This window comes from Rhea americana, unplaced genomic scaffold, assembly GCF_003343005.1.
Source record: "Rhea americana isolate MKP2758 unplaced genomic scaffold, rheAme1 scaffold_108, whole genome shotgun sequence".
Taxonomy (NCBI): Eukaryota; Metazoa; Chordata; class Aves; order Rheiformes; family Rheidae; genus Rhea; species Rhea americana.
Genome location: NW_028185128.1, coordinates 3050918 through 3064720, shown reverse-complemented (window position 1 = coordinate 3064720; position 13803 = coordinate 3050918). Strand labels below are relative to the sequence as shown.

The window sequence follows — 13803 nt, the reverse complement described above, 5'->3', positions numbered from 1 at the left end:
AAAATCTGAGCTTTCATATGTGACTTTGCCATAATAGGAAAAGAATTTTAAAAATTCTAACCTTAATATTTCATCAGGAAAGACACAATATTTACAAAATATTATTGGTTTATTTCTGAGGAGAAAATAGTGAAAATACTAGTTACAAAAATAATATCAAACTCAGATCCTATTACTGCAAGGAAGATGCTTTTAGAGAAAGTCCGGACTCAATAAATTCCTGGGCAAAGTTTGTATAAACTCAGTCCCATACCTCAAATAACTTGCAACAAGTTGCAGTAAGAGAAAATGTTTTATGAAGAGACACTATAATTGAGGGGAAAATACATTAACAACTTACTCTCAGACGGGCAAGCTGAATAGCAGAAAATCCTCTCGCACCATTAACTACTGGAACCAGTCTATTATACAAAGCCTAGAAAAACCACATGGCAAGTTTACATAAGAAAAAGTTACAACCAAGAAGTATTTATATGAAAACCTGATGTTTTTATTTTATTTAGATTAATTCCAGTAAAATTTCCCAACTGTCTAAGTTATGGACTTCTGGTTAGCCATTAAAAAAAAAWTTTTGAGAAGGTTGGTAGGCTTTCAGTAATGCCTATGAYTTAGCAGWCTAAATTMAATTACCAGAATTATTGTACTTACRTGTCTCCCAGAAAAATTAAGTATTTTGGAAACTGAGATSCCCTTTAAACTTTTAACCACTTTAACCAAATTTTAACCAACTACAGTATTCATACTACCATTATCATTACCATAATTTTTATCACAGTAGGCAAAAAAAAAAAGACTTTCCTTTCCCTTCTCCCTGCAAAGATTCAAATTGTATTTGTGTTAAGGTCACAACAACCTTAGTGGAAGAGGAGAATCTTATTTGTTTTCTTCACAGCCTCCTCTTCTTAGGGTACATCATAACCAAGAATACCTCRTAAGCCAGACTTCTAGCTTTAAAAGGAGTTTATAAATTATTAACAACAAGATTTGTAGGAAGAGAGAACATGTTTTATTAGACTATTTAATACAGTCTGACAGYTTTGTCAACTATTGTTGACAAGCTTTTGGGCACATCTTAAAGATTATTTTAAGAGAAGGTATTTGACAAAATGTTCTATAACTGTCATTTCCCAGCAGAACATAGAATGACCCTAGCAATAACTTCCGTTCATATGGAGAAATCATAAACAGATAACCCGTATTACTTTGAAATACAATTCTATAGAAAAACTGAAAAGAAAAAATGTCATGTGGATATTAGAAAATAATTCTCACCTTATCAGACTGAGTATTTTCATGCAAGATCCTAGCATCAATAGCAGCAGCCAGCAAATTATTCGCAGCAGTTATAGCATGTATATCTCCAGTCAAATGAAGATTGAACTATAGGGTGAAAACAACAACAAGTTTTAAGAAACAATTTAACTCTATCTGTTAATCTCAGACAGATTAATGGAAACACCTCAGATTAACCTCCTATTAGTGTAGACAGGCTGAAAATACACTGAGTTATCTGAAAGATATGTTCTCACCTGAGTGTGTAGTAAACTTCCCAGGGCCAAACAAAGCCACAAAGGTATTTATTCATTACTAAATGATTCAAGAATAGAAAGCCCAGGGCTATGGTTCCACATCATTAACATTAAATCAGTCCAAATCAGCAGTACAAATTTGACCTGGATCAGATGTGCAGATCTCTGCTGAATCACCCTGAATGCACAGTTTGTGCTGGCTCTATCCTTTTATGCCAGCTTTCTTCCAGCCACAGGAGAAAAGGCCATGCCTGATCAGGCATGAACTTTGCTGATACAAAGTTTGCTCATCAACATTTTGTGGAAAAATTTGGTATCAGCAGAGCTAGACTGGATTAGGATGTGTGTTACAGAGGCATCATGCTTTTTATCTGACCAAGGAGACAGAAGGCCAGCTTTAATTGCACTGTGGTATTGACAGCCCAGAAGTAGTAGCCACAACTGACCCAATTCCTGGACTATAATCATACTGAAGTGCACGCAAYAGATGATCAAAACCATAACCAATTGCTACACTAGTGCTTTGCTCAAAGCAGCKATGCTACTAGCTAAAGAGTTTCCTTGTTATTTCAGGTTGTAAAATGGTTTTGGTGAGCTCTAAATTAGATTCTTTTTGAATGGAACCCAACTGCAACACCTGCRTGAGGTATATGATTAATGTGCTTCAGCTCCTAATGGGGACAGTAGGCTCCAAACSAAAGAGTGGGCTACACCAATACCATGTCCTCCAGCACCTACAAAGCATACATATGCTAACGCAACGCTCTCAAACCAGTGAGTGCCCTACCACTCTTTCATGTGGAGACTTTGGCACTTAACACTAGTTTCTCTCTCCCCGYCCCCCCGAGAGCAGGAGGGTGAAGGCTTAGAAAAGGGTAATGCTGCCACACGCAATGCCACTTTGGATCCTATCCCTAGGTGCATAAACAACTAGATGATGGGATGACACCTCCACAGCATCCTCCCCTATGTCTCCTTCCCTTTCCCTAAAGCTCTAGGTGCTGTTAGTATTGACTCCTCATCCCTCCAGCTCCCAAATAACCAACCTTGTGTTCACCTAAAAATTATGGGGTGTATCGGTCCTCTCAGGAATCAAATTTTGCTGTTGTTTGAATGTTTTTGCTTACTCATTTCTGATTAGCTAAAGGTTTTTGTCTCACTCAGACTTTTGGGCACTACCTAAAGCAACATTCTTTCTTTTCTTGTTCCTRTTTAGGGGTGGGAGGGCAGGGAGCCTGGGCTACCAAGAGCTGATGGGTCCATCATGAGGTTGGCAGGGTGCAAGAACTCTCAAGGGATCTCTGCCAGTCAAAAACTGGGACAGCAGGACAGAAGGATCAATTCACCCGAGAGCTGAAAAGGGCAGGAGAGAACAAAGGACATAAGCTCTTGCCTCACTGAGGGGARAAAGGAGGTGAAAACTTCCTTGATAGGAAGGTTTGTTTTCTTCCTGCAGGGCCTAATCAGTCAGCTCAGCCACTCAAGCGAAGGGGCTCTTCTGAAGCTATCCCTCTTCTGGGCAGCTTACAAAAGCCTTATGCTTCCTTCTGATGCCCACCATCACTTAATGGTTTAGAGAGATTTACTCCATTGCACTTCTCTCATGAGTGATGTGGTACTAGCAGTTATCAGCCTGCTCCTGAGCCCTGGGCACGCTCACAACCCTCTGCAACGAGGGTGCAGATCCTGTCCTGGGTGATCTTGTTGGTATCTCCCAGTGTCAAACAACGGCGGTGGGCCGCTCCAGAAGTCTTGATCACCACTTTGTTTCTGTGCCATACATCGAATCACCTGCCCACACYAAACTGATTCAGGTGCTGACCAGTAGGAACCAGGATCACAAGGCTCAGCAGAGCAATGCTGGCCGCTAGAACAAAGTCCAACATCCCCAAACCACCTGCCACCACCACCATCGYGACACCACCTCATGGCTCTGGGCTTCAACCAGGGCCCTCCCTCTGTTCTATACCTGTCACGGGTCATCCCAAGAACTATGTGGTCCCAGCTCATCTTCTCAGCCCAGAAAATCTGGGGCAAAGCAATTTCAGTGGGGAAAACTCATAGAAGGTCACTGTGTAAAATGTGTGTACATTTCCAAACAAACACTGAATATACACATAGGATTAATCTCCCTTTGTCCCTTCATCGAGAAAACCTGCTTGCAAAGAGTAAAACAAACAAAACAAAATCCCACTGTCAACTACAGCATATTCAAGTCTTATTTAAGCATGCTGAAGACAAATGAGAGAGACTAAATGAGCCACCTAGCACAGAAAATGCCAACAGCCGAACAAAGAGAAATACTGCACACAGCCTAAATTTCATCTAAATCCTTGCCTCAGTCTGCCCATAAAATGCATGAATTGCTTAGATTAGGCATCTTGAATGTTATACTAAGGAAGGATGAAGACTTCAGCTAGAATATCGCTATTTTCGCAGTGAAAGTATTTCAAAAGTGTACATCTAGCTGGTTTCCTTCAAAAGGTAACGTATGATTTTCAGAAGTACTTGAAGCTAGGGATAATGGGATAATGCCATCTTTAACAGAAATACACTTACATATGGACAAGGGAAAGCTACAGATTAATTTAAGAAAACAATTCTTTCACTTTGCCAGCACATGTGAAAAGAGCTTTTCACAGGAGATCTCTTTATCCCATTACCATTTTTGGAATAAATCATCTTCCTTTTACTTTCTTAGCAAAAGTTTTGGTATTTAMCCCTCAAAAATATTTTGAATCTGTCTCACAATAAGATGAATCACTACCAGAGAAGAGTCAGTCTGGCTAGAAACAAATACATTTTGCCACAGGTAGTGACTTCTGCTGAAAATAAATGTTAAATCTATATTTGAAAAAGAAATGTATTCTACCAAACAGCCCTGAGTCTCTTTGCCTTTATCTACTCTACCAGAAAGGTAATGCTTTCTCAAATCTTTTTCAAAAGATGTGGACATAAAAGGGAATAAATAGCTTCAGTCAGCTCTTTGTCTTGTATCTTGTGCATAGATAGTGGGCTTTCTTCTCAGAAAGCATCCAAGTGACAGCTGAGATGTTACAAATACGTATACTATGCAATGTTTTTGCACCCACATTCCCCAGACTCTGGACTTCATAGAGCAGCCATATGAATATGCCAGGGATCATGTCAATTCACTAGGCAGACTATTGTAACAGATCAAATGCTGCAGCAGCCCCCTTGAGCTGCTACCTCTCCCAGAGAGGGCCTGGTACATGCTGTGTCGCCTTCCCTCTCCCCAGTCTGTCTCTCACCTCCTCCATGGGAATCACTTGAGCATATCCACCCCCTGCTGCTCCACCTGTGCAAGAAAGCATATGGTCACATCAGATTCGCACTAGTTTGGGAAAGAAATCCTTCAACACACAAAGTAAAACATACAGCTTTATTAATACATTTCTTCATATTTTAACTCCTATTAGGGAATTAGTCATACATCCAAATAAAAAGGAATTATTTTAGCCTTCCTGGCTTTCTTACACAGACAGTAAAAAGGGAATTCTTGAACTGAAAGGATGCTAGGCCCGCGTTTTAGCTAGGTAAGAGTTACTTACTGCTCCTATCCAGATTTAGGACAGAGTCATGCACATGCAGCAGCTGGGAGGAGAGACTGCAGTCACAAGCAATCACTGCTTCCAAAYGAAACCTGCACACCCTTGCCTGACTGCTCCTTCCCCACTGCCTCCCAATAGACAGTCAAGCAAGTTCACTGTAACCTATACAACGTTTGAGTGGAGGGATTAAAGCACTCACATGCACCAGTCTTGGCTGAGAAGCACCAAGCACTCGTAGCCTTCCAGCTGAAATCAAACTTGTTAACTTAAACTTCAGTAAAGCAAAGCAGAGCAGATGGGGAGTGCTTGCCCAGTTAGGCACCAATCTCAGCTGAGAAATGGCAAAAAAAAAAATGTATTACTTCCTATCAACACTGAAGACAGGCTTGAACTCTGGCTGACTCTTACCTAGCCCTCAGGCCCTTAGAGGATTTCTAGGCAAAAAGTCAGCAGCCCAGGGTTAGGAGGGACAACTCAGGAAACAGAAAGAGGAGACTTGTACTTAGCCAAGTGTATGATGCAGACATAGCTGAACCACATACCAACACACCACATCACAACCATGACTGCCAACTTCCTTTGCTTGGATATTTCAAGTCAATATGGGTGGATGTWGAATTCCTTCTCAAGGAAGAGTTAAACAGCAACATTTAGAGACATTTTTAGAGTGTCTTCAACCAGCACAATGGATGGAAGTGTACGCACTCACACAGAAAACTTCTTGGCTAACTTATCCTGATGCCTTTCATTATGTGGGATTTTATAYGTATTATCAGTACATGTAAGTTCATGAACATACACACAAACCTTGGATGGGAAGATGTGYGCAAGAAATCTTTAAGCATTAGGTATATACTTATCAAAAATACACGATAGTACCATTCGAGCAATCCACTGAATTAGTGAGGTAACTAAGGAATAAAAAAAAAAAGAAAAAAAAATAACACATCATTTTAACCTGAACGAAGTCATACAGTTTGCAAATATTAGGTACCTTTAACTCCAAAAGTAGGTCCTTGGGAAGGTTGTCTCAGACAGGCAAGGGAATTAATGTTAAGGTGTGCAGTAAGAGCCTGGACAAGACCAATTGTGACTGTGCTTTTCCCTTCTCCTAGGGGTGTAGGAGTTATTCTATCAAAACAAGAAAAAAAAAAGATTAATCAGATTCTTTGCTGATGTCATCCTGGCTAAGGATATCAGAACTTATGGCTTTTGATTTCAATGAGGAATGTTTGTACAACAAATTTCAATAAGATTACTCTATCTCCACAAAAATACTGCCACAGTGTTATCCCCCAGCTCAAGCTGGAATGCTAATATACATGTGTCTTCTATTTAAGTAATTTACTATGATAGCAGAAAAAGAAAAGATTATTTTGGCAAAAGTTCTAAACAGAATATATTGAATTTAGACATTTTCATTACAGCACAAAAGTCTCACCAATTTCATTAGCAAATCATCCATCAAAACACTCCAAGCATGTATTAATAWTTTTGTGTAGCAATGCATGAGATGTTTTATTCCCACTGCTCAAAACTATGAATGAAATAACAGCATATTTTAAATCAAAGAACAGACACTTTTGTTCGCAAAGCTCAACTATCCTTTCTCTAACTTTCATGTCATCATAAACTCAGCAACTGATTTTTTTTCCATAAAACAAGATACAAAAGTCGTTATATTCAATCAAACATCATATATTTGATATTTACATTTCTTGACAGTTTTGCGTATCTAAGGCCCAGAATGGACAACTACACTCTCAATCTGGCATCCCACACAACAGCTCAAAACCTTCATCCTAGGGACTGCCACATGCATTCCAGAGAAACTGCAATTGAACCAGGACARTATTTTAGAAAGACAACCAACCTCAATATAAAGGCTCTTATCCTTGTTTCTCACTATTTAACTGTAATGAAGGAACAATGATGGTTGATTCTACAAATGAAAACCTTCCTCAATCCCCTCCCCACCTTTGGTCTGGGCAACAGCTAAAGCAGGGAGCACTTCTACTGGATAGGAGAGGAATATAGCACACTGGATAGTTTTAAAAATGGAAAAAAAAAACATAAACAGAGAAACCTCTCTTAACCTAACCGTCGGTGTCTGATCAACTCTGAATTCTTATCACGTCTGATAAATGCAGCTTTAGGGTGTGCTGTTCCCTCAGCATGAGCGCATGGCTTTCATTAGCAAGAGGGCAGGCTCTACACACACTGCCTTCTTAATCTGTAAAGGATTCCGTGAATGAAAGACACCTTAGTTTAAATGACGACCTTTCTACTTTCAAGGTCATCACATTTGTTTATGATCCATAGTTTGCTTGTTTTTTTTTAACGTATGAACACGTCTTATGTAGAAAATCTCCTAAATGCATGCAAATGATCCCCCCCCCAAAAAAAATCTTTGTTAGATATGAATTTACTTCTCAATACATTATTCAGAACAATTTGGGCATCAGAAGCAAGCCTAATTAAGATCAAGAATTTGAGTAGATTGTATTTTCCTGCTTAGAAAAGCAGTGCTTTAACTCAAGTCCCTATGAAATCTATGAGATTTTAACATGCCTCTAAGAGATTCCCTGAACTGAGACTCTTCAGAAACAGTATTTGGTCTGCAGATAGCTTTGAACTGCTCTTAAATGACCATGTGATATTTGTCTGTGTATGGGCATTTGCTTTTAGTCATTTTAGCCACAGGTAATAGCATCATATTTGCCAACAATCAGATTTTAAAGCGCAGTTTAATAACTTACTTTCCAGACTATTTTGAAATAGAGTCTTCCTAGAATTGCAACCCCTCAACTTAAAAAGGGAATTCACTCCTTGCTAGATGATTCCCCTCCCCACACCCACACTCTGCATCACATGCCAGTAGAATAAAACCCAAGGTTGTGAGCACTGTAACTGAGACTGAGTGAATACCCCAAGGGAGTTTGCCTGAGCAGAGTTAGGCCTTAGTTAGGTCAGATTAGGACTGAGTGTGTGAGGACAGCACATGAAATGCTCTACAGARAAAACTGGGAGGTCGAATGATTTTCATTGAATGTATAATAACAAGGATATCCATCAGCAAAAATCCTGCCACATAGCAGTAAAGCTTTTCATTCCTTTAGAAAGGTTAAGATGCCATCCTTTTAAGAAATATTTCAGTTAACTGAATTAATTCAGTTAATTTTCTTTTGATATGGATACAACACTAATGAATACAAAAGAAATATCCTGGAACTATGGCTTACAAAAGGCAAAGCGTTACTACAATCCATACCAGATGCATTCAAGTTGGGTTTTTGCACACCTCTAAGATTAGCCTCTAGAACTAAATTTTTTAAAAAATATGAAGGTTCAAGTGGGGAAAGAAATTTCAGTTCACACCTTGCAAGATTCTTCTGCAAGTAACAGATATGCCCTGCCATACATGCAAACATTTGATAGTATGAGTAACCTAACTTCTAGTAGTAATTTATTTTTTTAAAAACACAGGAAGGTCATCAAATTCAGTTTGGAACTGCTGATAATCACAAATCCTTTTCATAAAACAATCCAGCTTCTTTTTACTCTCTCCTTCCTTCCACACATCTCTTTCCATCAATTTCTATTTAGAAACAAGAAGAAATGCTAATCTTTGGAAGAGACTAACACATCGCCTGAGGCTAACCAATCTGTGGCCTGTACRTAGTTCWTTTTTAACAAATTTGTAACTCATCAGGCCATTTATTACTGTCCTTTAGCTTTACCAACTCCCCTCTTCTGCCCTACTGMCCACGTCACCCCAGAACACTTTCTGAAAGCAATCAAGAAGCTTCCCAAGTTTCTTCCTTGCTTGCGTTCACCTTCTCCTGCAGCAAAGGCCCTTTGCTTGTTACTCCACGAGTCTGGTAGCCCGCGTCTGCTCCTGCTTGCACAGGGATGAAACAATCCTACAGCAGCCCTGCTAATGACTCGTATGCAAAAGCATGAATACTTCCCTGCGTACTCAAAATATCTTCACTGGTACCTCCTCAGAGCGCAGTTGCCTATTCCAGTTTCACCGATGCACTATACCCATGCTGCAAGCATTCTGTCATCTACATCTACCTACCAGCCTGTCATTCAGAAACTTCCTCTCACCCTGTGCCATTCCCTCTGCCATGATCTCCTTGCAGAAATTCTTGTTCAGTTCCAAAATGCACCTTTCACTGTGTTGGTATTGGAGTATTTTCCTGCTTCTCATACTCTGGTCATTAAGGTTACTCTGTAAGTCCTGTACTATAACCACAATCGTTCTCTGTATCAGAAAGCTTCCCAGCTTCATCTCACCACCAAATTTCAGAAGCACYGTCTAATCTGCTGCACGGAAGTCATTAAAAATATTTTTAAAAATATTAAACAAATAAGCCCTAAGATCACTAACTGCAGCGCCCCAAGCCATCCCCTCTTCCTCCTCACATTCATCGTTTTACCACAGTAAAATCCTCACATGGCTACATATAGAAAAGTTAACAATTTTACAGGTTGTATRGCTACGCTTAGCTTTTCCTGAAAGCCTAACAGTTTCTCACCTGTTTCTTACATCAATGCCAATACGTTGGGGAAAAGAAAATTAATAGTTTCTCTCTCAATTAAAGGAGTAAATTACCTTGTGAGGATAAGCTCACACACAAATGTTCACCATGGAGAAGCTAGCAATTTAAAAACCTAGCGCTGCCTTACTTCACGGTAGCCTGTCCATAGGCCCATAACCTTAACCTACGCCAGGTCGTCTTTCTAAAACAAAAACCTCTCTGTGTTTATCTTGTCATGTGATCATTTGATTCAAGATCTTTTTGCCGCAACCACTTCTGCTCTAATGTTTTTATTATTTTAACTTGAATTCAGAGCACCAACATCAGTTCGTGTCGGTTCAGCGACAGCCGAGCGCAGAAATCTGCCGCAGTGGCAGTTTCCCGACACCCGACCCCTACAAGCAGGAGCTGCACTTGTTCTCAGATCTCGCTGCAAGCCTTTCCTGAAGCCAAAACGGCCACATTTTCTCTCTCAGAGTATTACCAAAATTCCTAGGCAGAGCCAACAAAAGCTGAGAGATGTAGAGCAGATCCTGGGCAGAATTCATTCTACCCACCCTCAGCAGAGGTTTGGGCCCCTCTCTCCCTTTGATCCCCGCTTCCTTCTGACCTGCTGCAGCAGCACAGGGTGCTGCTCCATTTCCTCTACCTTCCTTTTTTTATTTCTAGAAGAACACTTACTTTTCTATCCCTTTTCAATTCTGCCATGGCACCTATCCCTGTGTGTTTTTATTACTGCTATAATGATAGCTTTCTTTCCCTACCATTATTTCTGGCARCTCCTTATTTTTGTATAAGGATGTTTCTCTCAGAGGACCATCGCCAGATGAACTCGCTTTCACTCACGATGCAATTTGCATAACGTTTCCTGTTGGTGGTTATCTTTGAACATCAGACACAGTTCACATTTGACAGAATGCCGAAACACTGTCCCTAGTTTATTTATTCAAATACAGCTCCAAACGCGGCAGAAAACTCATTTTAACTCCTCAAGAATTGGCAGTTGGCACATGTAGGAATATGGGGACTTCTTAGGACTATTGTGGACCAAGTGAAATCAAAGATAACAGCGTAAGAAAGGAAATTGGAAAAGACACAAACTTCAACAACAGACAAAAATGAAACTCAGTAGTTGTATGAAGAGCAACATCTACTTCTCCCAGAAGATTCATGTAATCAAATACTACATTAAATACTCATATAACCTGTCTGGCCTCTTTGAATATGACTGTGAAAAACAAGCCAGAAAGCACTAGGAATTTCCTAGGGAAAAGGGTTTTTTGTTTTTTGAGGGACTGTTCTTCCCTCTGCTGAATTTCCAGTATACCGATACTCTGTACTAGCCCCATCTCTACTGTGAACGTGGCATCCTGTGGGAACCAGCAACCGCCAAAGCAGGGGTAAAAATGCACTAAGGCAAGTGTGTATTCACCAGTRCACTCATGCAAGCAGGTAATAGCTTGTGCGGTGAGGGTACATCTCAGTGTAGGCTGAACCCTGACTTACACAAATCCCCCAGTTTTGACCATCAACGTTCTCAAGGTATTCCTCAGACTGTTCACTTTAATCTATTCTCTCTCTTCTGAGAAGTCCTGCGATCCTCAGCTCTCTTGGAACTACAGTTACTCAGATGAATATCTAGAGGCTCAAAATATCTAAAAGGCAGCGGTGACGGAGGAGGAAAATGAGGAATAAAACCTCCATTAATGCTCTGCAGCACTCGGGTGAAGCACTTCCTAAGAAAACCTGTCCATTACAGTAGGTAGGAACAGGCACAAACACCTAAAMCAGCAACCTGACTTTTTTAGTCTCTTTGCACCTAACACACAATCAACAAAACATAAGGATTCTGGTAAATCACACTACTCAGCAAAGCCAGATTTGTCYGGAAAATTCATTTACCTAACCCTAAATTCTTATCTAACTTGAGAAGACTTGTTAGGACAGCCCTATTCTGAGAGGTTCAGCAGTGGCCTGGAGATTACAGGATAAATCTTAAAAACTATGCAGTTACTGGAGTGTCCATTTTAGGTATTAGTCAAAAAAAAAGAGCCAAAATTAAAGAACTTTCCCATTTTAATAATTTCTTTAGTAAAGCTTACTTTAAATTCCTTCCCTTTTGCACCTGGCCTACTTTTATCAGTTTTTATACACAAAATAATCCATCTAAGCTTTTGTGTAGACATTTAGATGTTATTACCGGCTACACTTTTTTGCTAGCTGTACTACTGAGTATACACACTTGCAACTTCTGCCATTAGCTCATGTAAATACAAAAATATAACTGCCAATGGCAAACTTTAGCTCAGTTGTGTATTTTTAGATAGGTATGCAATACTGTGTTCTGACCTTATGCAAATTTAGAAAAAAAAAATACTTTTAAATACATTAAATTTTAATGAACTTCAAGAGAYTTTACACACATTTGCATTCTTCCTCATATTTCTTCAATATGTTTTCAGTCTAAACACAGAAATCCCACAATGATTTTCTTTCTCAAAACTTATTTTGCCACCTACCAAGCAGTTACTAGCTCCTTGGCAACGTAAGTTTTCCGTAACATGGGAAAGACTTCTCTCTTTATGTATATCAAAACAACGATAAGAATATGCAGACTTTTTGTTTGTTTGTTAAATGTCACACGAGCTTACAGTGGGGCTATTTCTGCGGGAAAGCTACATGAGGTCTGACAAAGAAAAAATAAACAAGCAGTGAGATGATAACACTGCACCAGCTGTAACCTCCTTGCAGTTACTGCAGTTGTTATGAATCCAGCAAGAACTGTAGTGCTGAAGTGACTGTTCTTTTCCTTCAATTTCCTATATTTAACTTGTTTGTACCAGCAAACTGTGAAGACGGTAGCAAGTTCCTCATTCCTGTGATTCGCACATAAACTTGCAAAAAGTCTCATCGTTGAGGAAAGGTGAAACAGAATCCTCATAAGTGACAACCTCRCTTAGATACACCTCCCTTTCAAGGTCAAAACTGCCTGAGATTTATTTCTGGGTAGAAAAGTGCTGCATCTTTCCATTTTTGTCATGAGTCCTCGGCAAGGTTAGGTTATGACAACACTGCAGTAGCRTCCTCAAAAAGGCAGCTTGAACTTCTGGATATGAAAGCACAGCGATCAACACCAAACTAAACTAACTGAATAAAGCCAGTAATAGACTAAAGAACCCACAACCACAAACTTTTAAAGGGTGATAAAGATCTAACCAAAATAATTCTAGCAAGCAGCTATACAGCTATATAATGAATACATGACAAACTGTCTCAGTGAAGACTTTGCTTTGAACTGTCAGAAGTTTCAGTGCATCAACAATTTTTTTTCATTCATTCCTCCTTACAATCTCCCTCTTCTTTTCTCTGTCCKTTTTCTTTTCATTTAAGCACTTCGAGGGCCAAAAAATATAGTGAACACAAATAYAATCCAACACTCAGTCAACAGAAGTAATTCCAAATCTGACAATTCCATCCCTAAAATATTAACCATCATATAGCCTGCACAAGTATTAGACTAGTATTTATTACTRTGCATTTTTATTTTGCCATAATAGTTTAAACACATAATAGTATTTTGGTTCTACTCTTCAGTTCAGCACAAAACAATCTATTACTGTTAGGAAAGAAGTATTATTTTAAGTTTTCTAGCAAAAAAGCAACACAACTGTAGCAAAACAAAGCATTATATTTTATAATTTTTCCAGATTCTATTATTCTTCAGGCTTTACTTCATTCATCTTCTCGCATTTTTGAAGTGAAGAAGTTATCTAAACTAACTGATAAAAGCCAGAGCACTGGAACATCTAAAAACAAATTAATGGAACACATAAAAAGTCTAAAAGATTTTAGATGTAGGTGTCATACTGTGTTTCCCGCTACACTATCTAGAWGCTTAAACACATGATTAAGTTAACCCAGTGTACTAAACTTAGTTACTATGTCATACACAGGAATTCTTCATTTGCRTACTCTTAACTTGCAGTGAATGGGAGGCAGTTTGAGATAACATATCCTTCAACATAGTTTTAACATATTAAAAGCATGTACACAGGCAGCTGATGCACAAGAACTAATTACTCCATGATAACTTCTGAGTCTGACCCCACGGTGTCTTGGCATAAGCCATCAAATAAGTGAAAGATAAAAAAAAAA

At 39.2% G+C, this 13803-nt stretch overlaps 1 protein-coding gene across 1 annotated transcript in view; it reads right to left on the bottom strand.

The window, feature by feature from the left end:
• MTHFD1L (methylenetetrahydrofolate dehydrogenase (NADP+ dependent) 1 like) overlaps positions 1 to 13803 on the bottom strand; it is a 162331-nt gene that overhangs the window by 119894 nt on the left and 28634 nt on the right. The window contains exons 12-15 of the mRNA XM_085310809.1: positions 6096 to 6232; positions 4802 to 4848; positions 1273 to 1380; positions 341 to 415 (exon numbers count right to left, since the gene is read on the bottom strand). Coding sequence (XP_085166935.1) covers positions 341 to 415; positions 1273 to 1380; positions 4802 to 4848; positions 6096 to 6232 — 367 coding nt within the window. The remainder of the gene's footprint in view (positions 1 to 340; positions 416 to 1272; positions 1381 to 4801; positions 4849 to 6095; positions 6233 to 13803) is intronic.